Source organism: Atractosteus spatula, chromosome 9 (genome assembly GCF_055471065.1).
Source record: "Atractosteus spatula isolate fAtrSpa1 chromosome 9, fAtrSpa1.hap1, whole genome shotgun sequence".
NCBI lineage: Eukaryota > Metazoa > Chordata > Actinopteri > Semionotiformes > Lepisosteidae > Atractosteus > Atractosteus spatula.
Window position 1 is genome coordinate 12,919,214 of NC_142714.1, and position 20,975 is coordinate 12,940,188.

General features: G+C 37.9%; 1 protein-coding gene across 1 annotated transcript in view; it reads right to left on the bottom strand.

Annotated features, from left to right (window-relative positions):
* ltk (leukocyte receptor tyrosine kinase) overlaps positions 1-20,723 on the bottom strand; it is a 76,832-nt gene extending 56,109 nt beyond the window's left edge. The window contains exon 1 of the mRNA XM_088924411.1: positions 20,624-20,723. Within this exon, the coding sequence (XP_088780537.1) occupies positions 20,624-20,678 (55 nt within the window). The 5' untranslated portion in view covers positions 20,679-20,723. The remainder of the gene's footprint in view (positions 1-20,623) is intronic.
* Between the last annotated feature and the right edge of the window lie 252 nt (positions 20,724-20,975).

A 20,975-nucleotide genomic window follows, 5' to 3' on the forward strand; every position in this document is an offset into this window, starting at 1 on the left:
ATACTGTTAATTCAGGACCCAATTCCAGGAATGGGGCAGAGAGAAACAAGACTCCCTCCTGTCAGGGCAAAGCAAGAAGGCTGAGAGTCTAGATCCTTTCCTCGTGGTGTGGTGTGGACAATTTACAGTTCACTTGGAATAACAGCCCCCAAGAATGAAGCATGTCGAAAGGTTATTTGAGTGCTTTAGTCACAGTAAATGTGGCTTAACCCACTTGGCTGAGGGTCACCCTACTGGTCATAGGGCAAGGAGGCTGGGACCCCCATGTAGAGTGGGGAGTGATCAAGGGGCAGCTGCTAAGGAGAAGATGGGGGGCAAGAGGAGGGGTGCAAAAATATGTATGTGAAGAAGAGAAGGGGATCACATATAATATTGATACTTTTTGTGAGGAAATGACATCAGGAATGATTAAAAATTACTGACATGATTAGACGTTGTTTATATGCAGGGAGGAAGATACCATGAGCTGTAAAGCAGCAACAGCAGAAAAAAAAGTATCCATCTTACTTTTTAGAAGCTTTAGTAATGCAAGAAACACAACCTCATTAAATAGCCTACCTCACAATCTGCTAACAACAATGCAGGTGACAGGACAATATGTTTTCTACTCAACATTATGTTCCTCTATGTAAATCATGTCACCAATGAACCTAAAGGAATCTGTGATTAACATTTTTGGAAATCCCTCCACACTGGTATTTTGCAGCCAGATGGTGGATTGGTTGAAAGCTCTGAAATAATTGATGACTGTTCAAATACTTATGGATTTTCATTTAATCGTGCTCCCACAATTCTGCTTTTCAAATACACAGTGCTTTAAATTTGTCTTCTGTGTTGAAAAAAAGCTCCCTTTTCCAGCTACCAAAATGTGTCTTCCATTACCTACCAACTGTGTCCCTGGCACTGATTATTAAAACTTGTTGACTTACCATTTCCAAATAAAAAATACCAGGAAAATAACTTCTGGTCTAAAATCACCCCTTGGAACAAGAATTTCACAGATGTCATTCCTGATGTGAACCATCTAGTTTCCTGAACTGTATCTTGGCTGCAACTTTGATTCCCAAGGACATTTCATCTAAATTTCTTATTCGAGAAGCTGGAATCCATCCAGACAAACACTGTAAATGATGCAGAGAAATTGAAGTTGGAATACCATTTACATGCTGTAATTATTCACCTGTCAAAATTAGCTTTAGTTGCAATTACAATAGCAGCCTGATAAAATGATAGAAGATGAACATTTTCAATGTTTTGTTTCTTCTGCACTGCATATGTAGTTACAGTGAATGTCAGGCTGTGAGGCCAGTTAGGTCATGAATTAGGAACAATTACACACTGTTGTTTATTGTGGTTTATTACTGTGTGTTTATTGATTGATTCTCTCTGCTTTTACCTTTAAATCCTCATGACCTCTCAGTACACCAGCTGAAAACAAAGCTATTTCAGGATGTTCCATTTGAGGTCTTGCTAAAAGAAGATGTTTGCACAGAAGTCAATCTCTGGCACAGCCCAATAGGCTACAATGACCATATTATTCAGAAGTTAAGAAGTTAAGATGTCTATTATTAAATCATTATTATGACAACAACAAAAACAACCAAACTAAAGAGCTCTTATAGCAGCCAATCTATTTGCTAGCAGTTTAGATACATGTTGAAAATTCGGCTATGCATTTCTGAATGGCAATAATGAACCGATAACATGCATGTACTGGCACATCTGTGTTTTGTGTAACAGGTGCTATGTACAATACTCAAGTTGTTAAACAGACACCTGAGGAACAGCACCATTGTCTAGCACAGTCACCACTGCACTAAAATAATTTCTAGTAAGAATCGTTCATGGAATGAGCTACATGTTCACAGGTTATTTTAAGCAGTAATAAAGGATAATTTGACCCAGCAAATACCATCTTTTCACTGGGACCTGATTATCTCTAGGACTGTTCTTCCCTGCTATACATGCCTTTCACATAGCAGTGGTGAAATATTAGTGGAACCATATAAAACCAGATTATTAAACTTCCCGGCACTGGTATTAACTAACACAGACTGCAATGCACATTTGCTAGTAGAGGATGGTTAGTGTTCAATTTGAATCAGAGAGAAACGCAGCTGCTTGAAGCAGACAGACATCAAACTGAAATAGACTGAAATGCAGTCTTCCTTTCCATCAGTCTTCTATCATAAATTTTGGCTTCCATGTTGTCCTGTGTGAACTCACTGAACTCTTGCAATCTTCATTGCATGAATACCAACAAACTAAAGAAACTGACTTCTGAAAAGCACTGTCTTTCTTGTAAGAGAAACAGATAATTTAATCCTGACAGAGTGATCGTTGGACTAATGTCAAACCCTCCTAATTACTTATGCATGTCTTGGATTTAATACTATATCTTTGCTTTGCCATCAAACTGTCCATGTTTTCTTTTTGGATAAAATAGCTTTTAAATTCACCCAAACGTCCATATTACATTCTTTAGATTTCTTTTGAAGTGATTTCAAAAGCCAAGGACTCGACTATAATTAAAGACATGGATGAAAATTGGACTGATAGTCAAAAATACTGAGTCATTTAGGTTTCCAAAATACAGTACTGTTCTTTTTCCACCCCTCAATGTACCTGTTGACATATAGCATACTTCTTAAGTGAAGAACCTTGTTCCCCACCAAAGTCTGCAATTAGCTGTACTAAAGTACAGTACTATGTATATAGTATAGCACTATATGAGTAGTCTATGAAATTAAATTAAACAAGCTTGATATAGTCTGCTATATTTTGGGCACAAATTGCTAAACACAGGAATTGTCTTTTCTGATATTCATTCCATTGTTCTGATGTTTTGCAAATTAAAATCCAGATCAGATGATCAGAACCATATCTTCCCTCTAGCTAAAGCTTCTACCACCCATTATCAGTGTGCAGCTCATATCAAGGCTCTGAGTGCTTACCAGATTGCCAGTGTCCAAGGTCCAGTACTAATGACATCTAGTGTGACCACACAGCACACAGGATGTACACAACTCCAGACAAATGATTGCCATCTGCTACTTTTCTGGAAATAATTACTGGTCTGGTGACTAATTACTTCTGTGGAATTAGTCCAGATCTCCTGTCCATTGATAAATCACTGAAGGCTGCCTTTCTGCCTCCTGGTGGCAGCACAATAGCCATTCAGTTTGCAGTCACCAGTCAAGGCTTACTATTACACATGGCAAGAGTACAGGACGTGTTGCAAACACACTAACTCTTTTTCATACAGAGAAGCAAACAAACAACTAATCAGAACAAACAGGATGATTTTACCTTGAAGGCCACTTAACACCTTAGAGTTAATAAAGAACACAAACTTTGGAAAAGTATTATTTCTTTTCAATAGCTTCTGAAAAACCTGAATTGCGCCAGCAGTTTTACTAACTGTAAAACAATTATTTGCTAACCTTTCAAACTTCAGCTTGTTGTATGTGCTCTAAATCTGCGGCTTCTTTTTTACTATTCCCTATTGCAATATGGCTCACTCCTCTGACACGATGGCCATCTTAAAAAAGCACTTTATAAAACGTATTGATTTTTCTGCTAGATTTCTGAAAATAAAATATATTGCAAATTCTGTCGCTCTATTAATGTAAAACGTAGATTTCTCTGGTTTTCTACTCTATAGAGACTTTTTACTTAAGGTCATATACAGTAGGTGTACGCTAAAGTGGAAAAACACTTGTTGTTGACACAAGCGATGTGGGTGTAACTCTGTAAACTATGTTCAAAAGTACAATAATATCATGCTCTTTCGCTTCTGGAAATAAGTGGTTAAAGAGAAGTCAAAGTGGACATTATATATACAGTAGTTTACAGCATGGCATCTCTCAGGAAAATTACGGTAACAAAGGGCCCCAAATCAACCTTTGCTCTTGCATTAACAGATGGCTGCCAGCCACACTTAACACTCTAATCCACAGTTCAGTGCTGTTCTTCCAAAAATGCATTTACCGAATGATCACCTCCCTTACAAAAGATGGCAAGCAGGGGGGAAAGAAAATGAGAACACCAAAAGATTAGAGTCTCTGTATTGTTAGACTACAGGATGCGAGAACTCAGTTGGAATCTCCTAGTGAGCAAAGCTACTGTAAGTTATTTCACCAGAGATGAATGCAAATCTAGATTCAAGGTGGCAAACTCCACTAAAGATTACTATATATGTTTGAACTTTGAACAAGGCTTATTTTGTGAAACTGTTGAGTGAGGTTGTTTTACAGTTCTGTCTTAGCAGTGTGTGTTCACAATTGATTTTGTCCAGGAGATCCATCATCATGTTCAAACTTTTAGTTACTGTACGAGCCTTTAATGTACAGGAAGACAAAATAAGTCTGACTTTGGAGGTCACAGATTTTCTTCAGAGGTATTGATGCAGCTTTGTATAGCACTGAAATATTTGTTATCCACTGTTTCTTTAGCTTGTCAGGGCAGTAGGTTGAGGCAGAACAAGGCCCACTACGCTCCAAAGAACATTGCTTCACTCCTGTGTGGGGTATGAATGCAGTTCAGTCTGTGTGGCATTGTTGTTGCCATGGAAATAATTCAGACTGCCAGGACCATGAATACTTTCTGAGGCAAAAGAGGGTCCTAAGCTACCAGCCTTTCAGCCAGGGACCAGCAAGCTGAACCAGAGACACTCACTCACTCTTTGCCCATTGAACATTACCTTTCACCCTAACCCTGGCTTATAGAGATCATTGTACTCCTAGAATGGCACATATTTTGTTGAGCGTTTGTCTCATCTCAGTCATCTGGGATTGCATATCAAAACTAGAAGACCGAAAACCTTCAAATGTATTTTCCTATAGTGACCAGGGGGTATGCATGGTTATCTGTTTCTCCCAGCCCCGAACGCTGATCTTTATTTTCAATACCCATCCAGATGGTGCTCTTTCGGGTGGAAGCCCGAATATCATTAAGCAAAAAGAGACAGCAGAAATATGCACGTGTGATAGCAATCTAACTTGCTATCATTCAAGTGTTCTTTTGAATGTCTAGACATACTGAACTTCCAGCCGTTCTGATCTGTTAAATCATGATTAGCATTCAGTTGGTATATTCTGAGGCCTGATCATAAAGGTCTCTTCCTCGTGGAATTGTATGGGACAGGGTTTGGGAATAAATGTGTAACCATATAAAACTTCACAATTCTTCAAAGAAAGTAACTACTGTAGTATGAGGACTGGCGCATTAACTCATGACCAGCATCTACCTGCTTTGTGACAAATTTAGTACTCTTCAAAACATTCAGTAGTACACTATGAAACAACTTTAAAGACAGAAGAAGAGGGAATTCAAAATGCAGTGATTTTAGTGCACAAACTACAGATTTGTGAGCAAGCATATTTTAATACATTCCACACGGGATGTTTTTATACTACCAATGCGACAGGGGAAAAATACGAGCAGTACACCATGTGACCTCGGACAGTGCTAGCCAGGTGAGAGCAACACACACCATAAAATCTATTTCAGAACAAGGAACATTTTAATTCCGCACACTCATAGAGTTTTGAGGATTCTTCCAAAGATCAAGTACTGTGGCATCCAAGCCATTAATTCTTCTAAAAGATCAATTTGAGCAGTTTTGCACATCAGGTATTTGATGTCACTGAGGATTACACACTGCACTAAATAACACAGTTCATCATATCCAGCAAAGAAAATGCTAATTTTAGGACCATCTCTCCATAAGGCATATCCAGCTTAGATGAAGGCATTCCATATTTCAGCAGTCATTTGCAATGTTCACAAATTACAGACTTACTGTATGATCAGTTTGAGGGGTGTATGTGAATAGTCTTGGCATTCTGGACAGAAACTGCTAGAGATGATTCACTCTTCTTTTCAATCACCTTAAAAATGTGCTTCAAAAAAGAAACACATGTCTTCTACCAGCTGACTTGCATTTTATCTGAATGCCTGATCCTGCAGAGGAAATTGCACTCAAGCCTTTGTTTTCCGTTCTCATTCCAGACATGTTCTCTGAACCCCAGTATTCATAACAACCAAGTACATGTACTGCCCCATCTTGAACCAGTACAGTATACAGTATGCACCAAAGCCACAAGTTATTCACTGTCCTGACAGGGAAGGCACCTGTAATCTTACATATTGCTAAAGCAAAGAGAAATTCTGTAGAGGTTTATGGAGACATAAATTTTAATTTAAATTTTCACTACTGATAATATGCTCTCAGTCGTACATACTGGGAATTCTTTGGAGACTGATAGTTAGCCACTATGTTTGATTAACCTTCTCATACTAAATAGAGGTAACAGATTTGTCCAAATATAATATGTAGGGGTACAATCACAGTGATGATAACTGTGACAATGCCATCAGGAAAACCGAGTGAACAAGAGATGGAGAGCAACGAATGCAAATTCCGAGGTTCCCGTTTTCTAATAAAAACAATGTGCACCGAAATATGAGCTGTATTGCCTTATTCAGTTGACTTTAAAATGGTGTTCTTTTCTCCAGCCACAAGCCTTGGAATTCCTGCGTTGTTTATGTACAAAATTTTATACAGCAAGCATATTACCCACCCTTAAAATGGGTAATAAACCATACCACAGTAAACAAATTGACAATGAATAGAAATCCTAAAGGCAACTTTTAAAAATCAGGCAGTACATTAGAGATCCCTTGGAGCCTGGCTTAACTACTCTCATGAATCAGGCCTTAGCATTTTAATCACATAATTCAATTTTTTCATGTAATGGGTTGCAGCTAAAACTAGATTGGGAGATTTGTACTGTATGATCAAACCCAAAGCCCCAGTGCTCATGTTATAAAGTTGGGGACTGTCCAAGAATTATTTTCTTTTCAATAACAGGGAATCATGGGGGTTCCATAACTTTTGACTTTTGTTCCAATTCATTTCTCAGGAATATCACCACCACATAGGAGTTGTACCAGTAAAAGTGACTCTTTCAATTATTGATAACAGATACAAAACTAAAAAAGTTCTCCCAAGGTAATAAATAATAGACTTTAGCTTCATCAGAACGAGTGGAAAAAATTATCTCCGTTCAACTCTTCTAATTAATGTTGAAGTAAAGCCGGACATTTGCCTAGCTACAGTAGTCATAAAACTCATCACATCTTGCACACCTTCTAAGGGATTAACACTTAAAGGTGGTTTGCTTTTTATTCTAATTCAGATTTCAATATTGAGAGTAACTCAACATTCCACATCATCATTAAGAGCAATAATAGTCTTATCAACATGAGCACAGTTCTCAGATTTCATGAAAAAAGACTACCAGCACGTCCCTTTTAATCTCAAAGTGGCATGGCAAAGTAAATGAAGGTATGCAATAAGGTCTAGTCACCAAGATCAGGGAGACAAGACTTGATGAATCAGGATGCAAACATTTAAAAACACCACACTCTGCTAAAAAAGAACCTAGGGCCCAATTCAATCCCATTTGGCACAGTAGTTAGTAGTTTAAGTACTGTCGTAGTAGTTTCTTGAAAGAAGCCAGGGTATCAGCTTCAACAACAGGGCTAGTTCTGTACTTCCCTAGTGGCTCCTGTGACCATTGAAAAGTGTTAAAGGGTATAATTAATTTTGCCCGCATCTCAGCATGTGTATCATTCCTCTCATAAAATCCCCACCGTACACACTGTTCTCTGTAAAGATGTCCAGCCCCCGTCTAGGGCCGCATCACTTCAGCTTGAGAGCACATGCTCATGAAAAAAAGGAAATGTAAGCACAGACCAGCTTATATTTTATTTGGATCATTTTGTTTTCACAAGTGCAGTTTCAACACAGATGACATTTTAAGCCATCTAAGTGGCAAAGCAAAAACAGAATCCACATCGGCAAGGGAGAGTTTTTCCATGAATCATCAAGCAAAATGAAGCCTGTGTTTTTTTTAACCCTCTAAAGGCACTGACGTGCATTAGTGGCAGATCTTTTATGGATTACCTTGTAGGGATCCGTCGGTGATGTTGGAAGGATCTCCCCTTGCAGGTGAGAGGAGGAAAGAGGTAGAGGGAGTTATTTTTGTTCAAAGAACGGGTCTTTTGTGTGCAAACTGAGTTTTAGGACACAGACACTCTTGTCCTCATTTCCAATGCCCCATCCAGGTGATGCCCTTTAAAAAAAAAAAGTCTGAAAAAAATAAAGTAGAAAGAAACGGCACCAATAGATTGCTGGAAGACATGTATGACTTTCAGTGCTTCTTTGACCATCTCTTTGTCCAGATCTTAGCCACCAGTCTTTCAGATATGGTACTTTCATATCCATATCAGGGCGATATGGTGAGGATCCTGCTGGTATAATCCAAACTTGATGTGAAGGACATATTCACATAAGGACATAGTAGAAGGGTTTGGGATAAAAGAACTATCCAAACTTTCCCAGATTTTTCAATGGAAGAATGGAAGACCAAAATTTCCAAAAACCAATGCCCTAGTATGACGACCAGGAACTATGTCCCCAAGGAGATGCTGACCTTTGGATGAGACATTAAACTGAGGTCCCGCCTCTTCGTATTTAAAGACCCCATGAGAGTTCAAAAGATTAGGGATGCTAACCTCTTTACTCTCACCTCACTGTATTTATGGTACCTTGGCTAAATTCCACTCTGGGCATGTGCAAACTCTACTTCCGTCTCAAACAGTGGGGTTACTGGTTCAAAAATGTCTGCCATGTTAAGTAAGTTCTGAATTTCAAAGATGTGGTTCTCCATTAAGATCTAAATCTCTTTGGCCTCCTTAGGGATGAAAAGGGAAAAGTGCAAGAAACTGCCTTTAGAAAATGTCGGGGAAGGAAATACAAAACAAACAGCTACAGAAAGTTAATGTGCTCCTCTGTTCTCCTTATTACTTGTCGATGTGTAATTTGTTTGTGAATGTTTAATAAAAATACAGAAATTAAGATCAAATTCAGTCTCCCCAAGTTAAGCAACTTCACAGCGGTTGGGAAATTTGTTTTTTAGTTTTTTTTTCCTGACAAGGGCAAGTCAGAATGGATATACAGTACATGAACTTCACCCTACATACTGTAGCTCACAGCCTTAATTGTTTTGGTTTGTTTTGACACAGAACAAATTGTTAGGTTGGGAACACTATAAAAATGTCAGTATTTCTCTGGAATAATAGTAAAATCAAATGTCACACTCAGACTTCCTTTACAGTCTTCATGCACATTATATTTCCAAAAGGGATTTATAGACATTTGACTCATTAGAAATGTTTATTGTGGTATATAATGCAAAAGGCAGAGTATAAATAACTGCAAATCACACACAGTAAGTATGACAAAGCACGGAGGATTAAGGACAGGCAATGAAACAAGCTACAGGTAACCTCTGCAAAGCTGAGTTAATGCAAGGTGTAAGCCTGGAACTACAATGTTAAAACTGTAAACAGTGCAATAGTGATACAGTATATTTTTAAATGGTAAGGCTGCCGAAGAACATATTCAGAATAAATGCTACAGTACATACACCTATCAGTGAATCCTGGATCCTTTTACAGTTTTATGCCTGTACAGGAGACTCTTTCTGGAACAAATCACTTCTGTGTAATAATTCAGCACAAGGGAAAGATGATCCATTAGAGTGAAAGGTTCTTTGCTCAATGTTTAAGCAAATATGCAGATTCTGTGCACCAGTTATGCTCCCATACAATGAAGGTTAATGAGGGCAGCACAGTGGTCTGGCGTTGGCACAGCTTCCTTGCAGCCCACAGGTTCATTTCCACACCAGTGTTGCCTTCTGTGTTGAATTAGTTCATTCCCCCTGTCTTCAAAGGTTTGGAACACTATAAAAAGCATCAGCATTTCTCTGGCATGGTATATAAAATCAAATGGTGCCACACTCACACTGACTGCCTTTAAAGTCTGCATACAGATTATGCTGCTAGAGGGCACTTGCGTGTGGAATTAGCACATTCCCCACGTTCATGTGGTTTTCTACAGGTGGTCTAGTTTCTGGGTCAACTGGAGTCTCTGCATGCTTGTGTGAGAGTGGCCCGTGATGGACTGATGTCCCGTTCAGGGTGTTGTCCTAGCAGCACCCTGTACTTATGGGATAGGCTCCTCTTGCCATGACCCCCAGTTGCTGGTATCTTTTATCTCCCCGTGTACGGAACATGCCCCTGCCTCCAGAATATTTGTCTTCTAAGTGTTTCGCCGCCCTTCTTGTTTTTAAAAGGGAACTGCAACGCTAGTTCTATTTTTCAGGTTTGGAAATAATCAGCATTGACGAGTGCATTTCAAACCACAATGAAAGCAAAATGTACACAATAACACGTAAAACCTCCAATTCACATCACAAAATACACAAAATTTTCAGTGTTGCGCGGTGCCACATTCTGCGATTCAGAAGGATGCAACCAAACTTCCGGTGAGATAAAACTGCCCTATTACATTGTAAAGAAACAGCTTTGTGAATACATCTCTTTTAAGCCAATAGAATTCTACACTCGAAGTTGAGACGGTTTTGCCGACAAATTCGACTTACTTGTTAACTCTGCACGCAGATGACATTAGGAACATTCACTTCACAATTCGTCAGAATTCTTGATCTCGTCCATGGCAACACCAGCGTTTTTTGACAAAATGGCTTCTATATATTTTTTTCACAGAGCTCACAATTTTCTGCTAATTCAGATTTGGGAAATGCAGCGCTATCGTCAATAACCGGTATGAGAAATTGGGACTGCGGTTCCCCTTCAAATGGGGTGAAAAGGGCTTTGTCCTTTGGACTGGACTGGGGGGTTGTGGGTTCTAATTCCAGGTAAGGCAAAGTACATCACTCAAATTGCTCCAGTAAATACCTCATTGTTCAAATGGATACTCTCTAGTTGGTCAGTGATAAGCTGTTCACTGTTTATTCCCCCCCTCCCCCAAAACATCATACATTACATTTTCTAATGCTGTTCAAATTGACAACAATCAATCTTTTTTCCCCAACTTGTCGTCTGCCTCTACATTATTTACTGTAACTCAACACTGCAAGGTCTAAAAAGACTTCTTTTCAACAGATAATAAGTTTGTACATGCAACAATTTTGGAGACATCTGATTCAACCTATTGTTGCAAAATAAAATTGGACAGTTCAGGAGAAATTCATTTACATATTGTGCACATATTATTCTGCTGGAGCAATCATCTCTCACACAGGTACCATGTTTACATAAGATATTTTCAGTCATTTGCTTTTTCCCTGGAAAATTCCCTAAATGAATAATAAATCAGTGTATGCTATGAATATAATTTCTCTATTCAGTACAGGTACCAGATGTTCAAAGTATTTTGTTATCTACATAGTTAGATTTCCTAACAGCTGGCCTTTTTCATTGAGATGTGATTGCCTTATTGCATAGTGTTTGTTCTTATAAAGCACATTAGACCCAGAAGATGAAAAAAACAAGTAGAAGAAACTGGAATGTGCTTATTTTAGCACAATACGTTTATTTTATTTTTATATTAATTGACCCTCTGAATCCAATGCAAAATTAAAACAAAATACTCAAGACTAGAAGGATATTGTGATGCATTAGAGAAGAGCATTGATTTTAGAATCTAAGGAATTCTGTCCTTTATTGGAGTTTTATATATAGTCAGAGCTGTTTGATGTATGTGTTATACAGTGTACATAGTTTTAGAATGTTTCCTTTTATAAGTCCAAACACCTATCACAAAACCAAATAACTAAAATTAGATGGCACCAGAAATAAATCAAGGTGGATTAATTTCATGTATAAGCACAGCATGACTTACTATTCAAGTGAGAGTTCTAGATTAAGTCTAGCATCAAAAATTCAGAAAACACACACATATAAATGTAGAAATAACACTGCAAACTATCTTCAGGTATCTCCATTTGCTATGGGTGAGGTCAACAGCATAAATACACAGTCTACACAAGCAGGTATGATCCTGTTTTTTAAAGCATTTTTCAGACCTTTCTGATTATATCTGCTGAACCTGAAATTGAGTCTTTCACTCAAATTGAGTAAAAATGACAATGAACAAAGGCAGCACTTACTTTACTGTTCCACTGAAGAACAAACAGTAGCATTTCAGATACTGAAGAGAAGCTCTTTTTACCAGTCTGGAATCCAGGAACTTCAAATCACAAGAGCAGTTTCAGTGCATTAGGTTTTGAGAACCAGCTATCCCTGCAGAATAAAGAGAACCCTCCCGGCTTTGTGAGCAAATTAATTTAGTACTGGTATTGCTGGGTGTTACAAAGCATGAAATCTTGTTCTAAAATAAATGCTTATGTTTCTAAAATCCACATTAAAACGATTTTCTTCTGTATGCAGAAACTACTGTGTACTCATCTTCTACTGCAATTTTAAAATGTTGTTTTAAGTTAATGGTTAACCTTGACAGATCTGTATTTTGTAGTAAATAAAAATACTGTTGTTTTTTTAGCTTTTTGGGTGTGTACAAATAAAAGATGGTTATTTGATAAGAAACACCTGACAATGAGTCATTTTGATCTGACTGGTAAATGTGATGGATGAGCTTTTGAAACATTTTATACTGGCTGCTCATAGCTGCTGTAATCAAGATTGTGAAGATCCTGAATAATAATAATTCATGATTGCTAATTGAACATCTTGCTTTATTCTTAACCAAACAAAGCTGTATTAATAAAGTTGTTATAATAGTAGAGAACTCTAGTGAAGCCTTTGAGAATATATATTGTACTGTACCTACTGATTGTGTCTAAGTCTTTTACACAGCAGTGAATATACAGTTCAAAATTAATTGATCTGGTTCACTAGTTCTGATGGATACAGGAAACAAAAGGGTAAACTAATCTAAGCAACTAACTGGTTTTCGCATAGTTGCTATTTAATTATAGCGTCAGTACATTATACATCACTACTATTTTGACTTAACGTTGTCAGGAAGATGAAAATGAAGTGATCGCATTTCTCCCAGCCTGCGTCTTAACAATAAAATTTAACAATGCTGCCCATTTTTCACACCTTTCTAGTTCAGTTCATTACAGTAAGTCTCTGGCAGAAACCAACTTTACAACAGCCAGCTTGTCAATGCATTGTAATACCTCTGGCACTAATTGCACTGTGATTACAGTACCACTGAATCCCTGTGGTGTAACCAAATGCTTTGAACTAACACCACTGGAATGAACCCAGAAAAATGTTTCATACCTCTAATTAGACTACATTTTCAAAATATGCACAGAACCGGGCTTAGAAGGACTGACTAGATGAGGAAGAGAGATCTGCTGAGAGTAACTGAACTAAAGCAGTAGGTTAAAATGAGGTCTGTAAACCATTACATAGGTGAATACCAACACTGAACCTGATGCAAATAGAAATAAAATTGCACAGTTATTTTTTTTTCGAAAATGGTACTAGGTGTCTATTTCACATCATTTTGGTAATGTTTTCATTTATCCACGAAAGATAAATCAAAGTATTTATCTGGTTTTAATGATCCATTGATATAAACATAAAACTGAGCAAAGATCTCAAGATCAGCTAAATTAAATTGATCTAAGCCTTTGATTTTGGTCAGATGTAAAATTCTTATAGACTTGACCTGATCACACATCAGGTTTTCTCTTGAATACAGTTAGAGAAAAGAACACCATCTTATGTCTGGTAGTGGCATACAGTAGATCTTTGATGAGGTAGAAAACTACCATATATTGACTAGATGCCAGAATACCTTCTGTCCCTGTATACAGAACTGTGAAGGAAATTGGATGATGTTTAAAATTCGAAGATAATTCTAATTTTTTAAAATGTCAGCTGCTTGCCTGGGTGTTTTCTGCAACTCGTCATCTCAAGTTGATTTGAAACTCGACTTTCACCAGGTCCAGATTGCAGAAGTGTGGACTGGCTTAAAATTGTAGAGCAAAAAATTATTAACTTTTCATGTCCACCTCGTGAAGTTTTGCCATGTAACTGAAACAGCACTGCTCCAAATGGCTTGTAAGAAATGATTGTTTGAATGCGAAGTGCAAATACTGAATCTAATTGTTACTAAACAAGTAGACATTCAAACCTGAATTCCGACTCAAAATAATCTGAAGGCTATCATTGCTGTAACACAGTTTGCTGGTAATGCAGTATATTACATAAACAATGGTTTTTCAGTTCTACAATATGTGAGCTCTGGGTCTGTAGGTGTTGACTATAAGGATTAGGTTAGATACAGTACATACAGTACTGTAAGTAGAACAGCCTCATAAAACAGAACTATGTAAGGACCTCTCCGACAGCGTGTGCATCTGTTCTTTGTTTTTCATAAAACGAGTGATGTCAAAACGTTCAATAAATTCCAAAACAGGACTTCACAAAAAATACAAAGGGAAATAAAAATGTCCATATAAAGCTATTTATGAGGAAAAAGCTGACAATAATGAACACAGTCTAAAAATCAAAGTCTGAGCTCTCCTTTCCAAGAAAGACAACTGAGAAATGAAAAGGAAATGTTATGAGAAGCTGCCCTTTCCAAAGCAGGCTTAAATGAAAAACAAAAACAGAGTTTAAACAAAAAGGTCTGAGAGAACTTTTAATCATAATTTCATTAAACTATGGTCCAGATGCACTGAAATTCACAGAGCCTTTGGCGGTGAAGACATTTATCAATGTGGAAGTGCGAGATATACTTTACTAGTAAATAAAAGGGAACCAGCAACTTTCCATACTGAACTTAGCAGAGTGTCCGTCAGTCCCATATAAGATTTTATGACCAATATCCCTTTAAAAAAAGGAGCCGTAAGTAGAGTATGTACTGTATGGCCAGCTGTATCTTTCTGCTCAGAACTGCAGTACCTTTGCACATATAGTATTTTGTCGTCTGCTGTCAGACAACAAAGTGACAGTACAGGTAGTCACTTCTGTCTCTCGGTGACATTAGCTGCATGTCAAATTCTTAAATCGCAAGGTAAATAAAAAAAATAGTAAGAAAAACTTCAGTAGAGGAAATAATGGAAGCAATTTAGCCTCTCAAACTGTTTGTCAAACCTGCTAAAAGGCTAACAATCACAATATTTCAGTAGACACTTCTCTATATGAAGTGTCATGAGTAGGATTGGTTTGGTAATAAAATAAAAGCCTCACACTGCCTTTGTTTTGTGATTATTTGAACAGGGGATTCATAAAGCATGCACTCAGAATTACTTCATTACTCTATTTACATCACAGACTTTGTGATACGTATTAACCACAAAAACAAGAATGAAATACTCTGTTGGTGAAACCTTCTCACTTATTTGGAACTAATATTATTGTTTTACAATATTATACATGGGACTTTACAAAACAAAATGTACTAAGAATCCGATGCCTATCATGAAGTCTTAGAAGCCAAAGGAGGCATCAATTTATAGGACGCCAATACTGTTGCCCACATTCAAGAGAAGCCACAAAGCAACTGCTCATGCTTACCTCCGATGTCTTCTCTACAGAATTTACAGCAAAAGAACATATTGTGAACCATTCTATGCCCAACGCAATTCAAGGTTTCACAGAGAGTGCAAATATTGCTATGTTCTCCAGAACTTTAGTGTTTTCTTATTTGTCTATATTTTCATAGTCCTTGCATAGCGGTTGTATGGTGCTGACCATAGCAGAAGAAATGAGCTGTATCCCCTGCTGTCAAGAACAGGAAAAGGAGTGATTTAGGCCACCAGATGGTCATAACCACTGGCTTGCAAAGGACCTATAACTTGTGTCTTGTACATTATATTGTTCAACTGAAGTGAGGTATTGCAATAGTCCTCTGTGTAAAAGACTAAGATGTTATATTAAATTAATACCCCATCTTACACCAACTACCAAACATAAAATTGCCAGCAGCCATATCACCCTGCAACTCACAACTGGCAACCCACTGAAGCTAAACAGGTGTGAGCTGGTTAGTATCTGGATGGGAGACAAACTGGGAAAAACTATTTGCTGCTGGAAGAGATGTTAGTGTTAGTGGGGCCAGTAGGGGGCGCTCACCCCCTGTGTGGGTCCTAATGCCCCAGTATAGTGACGGGGACACTATACTGTAAACAGGCGCCGTCCTTCGGATGAGACGTAAAACCGAGGTCCTGACTCTCTGTGGTCATTAAAAATCCTGAAGCGTTTCTCGAAAAGAGTAGAGGTGTAACCCTGGTGTCCTGGCCAAATTCCCCCTGGCCTTTACCACTCATGGCCTCTTTAATAATAATAATTACTCTGTTCTCCTCCCCACTAGCTGGTGTGTGGGGAGTGTTCTGGTGCACTATGGCTGCCATCGCATCATCAAGGTGGGGTTGCACATTAGTGGTGGTGGAGGGTAGTCCCCAATACCCATTGCCTGTAAATCACTTTGAGTGGAGTGTCCAGAAAAGCACTACATATATAAGTGTAAGCAATTATTATTATAAAATCAGAAAGAATCTGAGCAACATTAACAACATCAGGTCACGTCAGTGGATATGAACCTTACTGTTCCATGTGGGTCCTGTCAAACACACCTTTTTTATTTAAACTTTTGGGCCACAACAAAGCTGCAGTCTCACAAACCAGGACTATGGATCCCATATATGCATTCATATATAAATACTGGCAACAAAAGATTTAATACACTCATATTTTGCCAGTGCTACACAAGGCAAAACGAAAACCAAAATAATCAATCTGTTTACATCAAATCTCTCTTGCAAACGTTGTCCTACATAGTAAGATGTTGAACGTCACTGCTCCGTTCATTCTCCTCGTGTACATTTGCATAAATCTTTCACTCCAAAGCCTCATGCAGAATTTACAGGCATTTCGGCCCCATAAATCTAATGAGGACTTGTTTCTGGAAAGAATAAAAAACTACATAAGCAATCAGAGATGAAATGTCGTGCTTGTTTTTAAAATCAATATTTCATTTCAAAATTTGTTAACTATAAATATCTCAAAATTGTTCTGAAGAAAAATCACCGGAAACGTATTCAGTAATACTGTACCCTTTCCAAAAATAACATTTTCACAAGTGTGTGTTGTGGCATTATTATAGTTTTAACAGATTTAGCTCCTTGATCTTTATGCTGAGATCAATATGTATTAAAATATTAGGTCTCATCTATCACATTTCTATTTTCAGGGCTGAAATGGCTTGATTTTGTCCCAAAGGGTAACCCTATGCTCAAAATTGGGTTGACTTCACTGGATTCGCGTCGGAGATTGAGTTGTGTGTTTTAAAAAGCTGGCGTTCATTTTTACGACTTGGATCGCATCAGATCATTTTAAACGTTTCTTATAACTGATTCATAAAAATAAAATCAGAATCACGACTTCATTTAAACAACTGCTCGATCTGCAAAAGTACGAGGACCTGTTTTAACAGCAGGAAAGCAACGTGGAACACGGATCCGAAATACTGAATGATAGCGTTTTCAACAGCGAGAAAAGAAAACAAGTTGGCGTTGTTTTTCGAAAAGGTTGCAACTACACGCATTCATGACATCGAGCTACAGTTAACCTACACAAGCGGCTGAACAGATTCCAAGAAAATGCAAGTTCCCGGCTAACAGAACTCTGTAAACCGGCTGCTTTTAAAGTAAGAACTAAAGACACCTTTTAGATCTGTTATATTTCATTGCCGAAGTCTGAAATTGGGATTATGCATTATGAAATATCAAGCAACTTTTTCATTATTATTTTTTTTAAATATAACCAAATACATTGACCTACTGCGGCTCTAAATACCAGGCAGTTGCGGTTTAATGCATTCTGAAATGAAAAATTTAGAAATGGTCTGGGGTGAGTTTCCCGAAAACGATGAATCTAGAGACTAACGAGCAACTTTACGATGTACGTACGTAACGTACGAGCTACTTTTTCGTGGGTTTCCCAAAACCCCTCTTAATCGATCATTTTACGAGCCAGTATAAAGTACTTCTTTGTTAACCCCTCCCCTGAAGTCGCTTAGGAAGAAGCATTACAAGTCGATTGAAAAACAATCGATTGACAATACTTTCATTATATGGTGTCGGTTCTGGTCCTTCAGTGGGATGAAATAAAGTTGTGAAAAGGAATATGAAGCAAACATGACATCACAATTTAAAAACCATTTAAGCGAAAGCGTATAGATAGGCACAAAATGGGACCCTTATTGTTTCTAAGAGAAAAGAAAATAAATGACCGTAAAAGAAAACCAAGTTTAACTGTGTGGATAGTGTATGCGTCCTGCACGACGTTTTTGATTTAAAGCCATATTTTTTGTCGCGCTGCCATTGTTAAGAATCACAGTGTTTCATGGGAAAAAATGTTGTTATTTTTTAACATAAAACGGTATTCGAACTTTAAATATTGTATCGACCGCGGGTTTCGTTACGGAATGGAGCAGGCGTGGGACTCAGGGAATGGGGCTGAACAACACATTTATTAACTCGAATCGGGAAAGGTACACACACAGGGACAGGGGTTACAGCGCTGCACCTACAGTAACATACACACACACGAAGGGAAGAGACTGTATCTCAGCCTCCGTCCCACTATATACAGTCCGGTAGTCCCCAAGTGCTGTTCTCAGCCCGCCCTGCGTGGCGCTACATTGTAATGCATGTTTCACGTTCTATATGGAATTTAAATACAATTTAAACCCCACCCCAAAACTACTAAAAGAGGGAGTATTATTAAAACATTTGACTTATGAATATGAAATTTACCCAAGATGACTAATAAATTCATTACTGTATAAATAAATGTTCTTTTTTCGAATTTCCTCTTACATAGTACAACAAAATATCAAAATCCTTAATATAAAATCTCTATATTTTCAGAGAATTCCCATGACGTGAATTGAATGTGCTCTGTCTGGAGATCTCTGTCGCTAAGGTTGGCGCACGAGGTAGCCAGTTTAAGAAGCACTTAGTGATTAACGAGTGGGTCGGGGAGCACGTAGATTACGAAGGATTTAACGTTCTACTTTAGTTACGATAGGTTTTGGGAAACACTCGTAAATTAACGATCGATCTTAAGAGCGAGTTTACGATGTTCTTAGTGCTACGATGCTTTCGGGAAACTCACCCCTGGTCAGCTAGACACGTCGTTTTGCATAACTAAAGTATCGGGTAACTTAGGGTTTTTTTTTACTTAGAACTGACGGAAAAATAGATGACCCTTAGAATTAAAGAATTTTATGTTAACAAAGAGGGTGGATTGAAATCGGATGACGGTCCTTTTCTAAGAGATTGAAATCTACAGCCTAGCGGAGCCTGCGAGTCTGGCTGCCCTGCATGTTTTACAACACATACTGTAAATTATGACTTGCACAACGGAGTCCGACAGCACAAGAGTTGGCATCCAGACATATAAAACAACGTACGGTACCTGGTATAACAGAAAAAATAAATTAAAAAGTACAAAAAACAATTTGTTGTTTACTCTCGGTTCTATAATGTTTGGCTCCCCGCATTTAAACAATACAGCATACACTATTAAAACAACAGTAACTAACAAAAAAAAGAGCCCAACTCGATTGTCATTCTCAGTCTTCCTGGTTGTGCTAGATTATCGGTAACTTTAGTTATGTTTTGCCGGCATAGCATCCTAAAATTGTTATCGATATCAATTATTGAGATTCACAGTTCCTATTGTATTCATTCGGTTCTACTGTTGTTTATTCGCTTTAACTACAGTACAGTATAGCGGTAGTGCAGTAATAAAAACATTATGCAGAATAATGTAGCATGCGAATTTGCCGAAGTGAAACAGTCAACAGTATTCAAAAAATAAAAACCGCAGATTCTTAATACTGTATATACACATATAAAAACATTATATAATTTACAACGCCTTCTGTTAAAAATTAAATTCGTTTTCCTCAATACATAAAACCGGAAGGAAAAGTCTATGTAATTATGACATTTTAAATTTAAAACGTTTTTACACTTTAAAGTTTTAAGTTTAACCGATATATTCCAGTGGTTGATAGCTGTCGTTTACAAATATTTTAAGCGAATAAAAAACCAATCACTTATAGTTTACCCTCTGTGGAAATTCAATGTAATGTTCATCTCTATGTTCCAGGGTTACAAACGCATTTGAAATTTCTACAACCAGCATGAGCTCTGACGCACTACTTTGGAGGAGTATCAGAAAACGTGCAGTTTACAACCTAAAGACGTTGCCAGATGAAAATGTACAGTATAAACTCAATAATCTGTTTGAAAGACCTTCAAGCTTTACCAACGGTAAGGTAACCGTATTTTAAAAACACTAAAGCGCTTATTCTTGTTAATACTGTAATTACTCATCTTAGAACTGTTTACAATAATCGATACACTGCATGAGTGACAAAATGAGAACTACCATGCAATTCAAAATAAAACTGCAAAAGTAGCCGTCAGCTATTTATCTAGACTACAGCAGATAAAAGTCCAAATTAAGTACATAATAATATATACATAAATACTGTATATATTACTGTGGTGGATATTTAAGCCGGGGGCACGTCTATACTGCCCGCAGAAAAAAAGTTACAGTAGATGCACAGCTCCGGTGCCGACAGCAGAACAAGCACAGATGTACGGATAGGTTCAGCACAGTGGTTAGAATTGCTCCATAGAGAAATGGATAAAGCATCAACCTATGAAATACATAAAGCACCAACCTATTGAGATGCACAGCGCGAGGTGTATGAATGATGGTCTTCTGAAGTAATCCATGGCTCCTTAAAGGATCCCGTAATTTAAAGACAGTTTTTCCTCTCCTTTTCCCCTCTGTTTTCTATTGGGGGGGGGGAAGAAAGAAAGAAAGAAGAAATTAAAATTTTCTCTCTATCTAAGCCTCTCATGTACAGTACGCATTTCAGCTGGCACGTTTTAGTTTTGACTCTCTCTTGCCTGATCTCACAAGTGATGCTGATGCTGAGGCCCAGATGCTTATACTGCCAACCGCTCCCCCGACTCACTCACACGCTCCCTCTTTCGCAGAAGAGACTCGCTAGGTCCTAACGCCTGCCT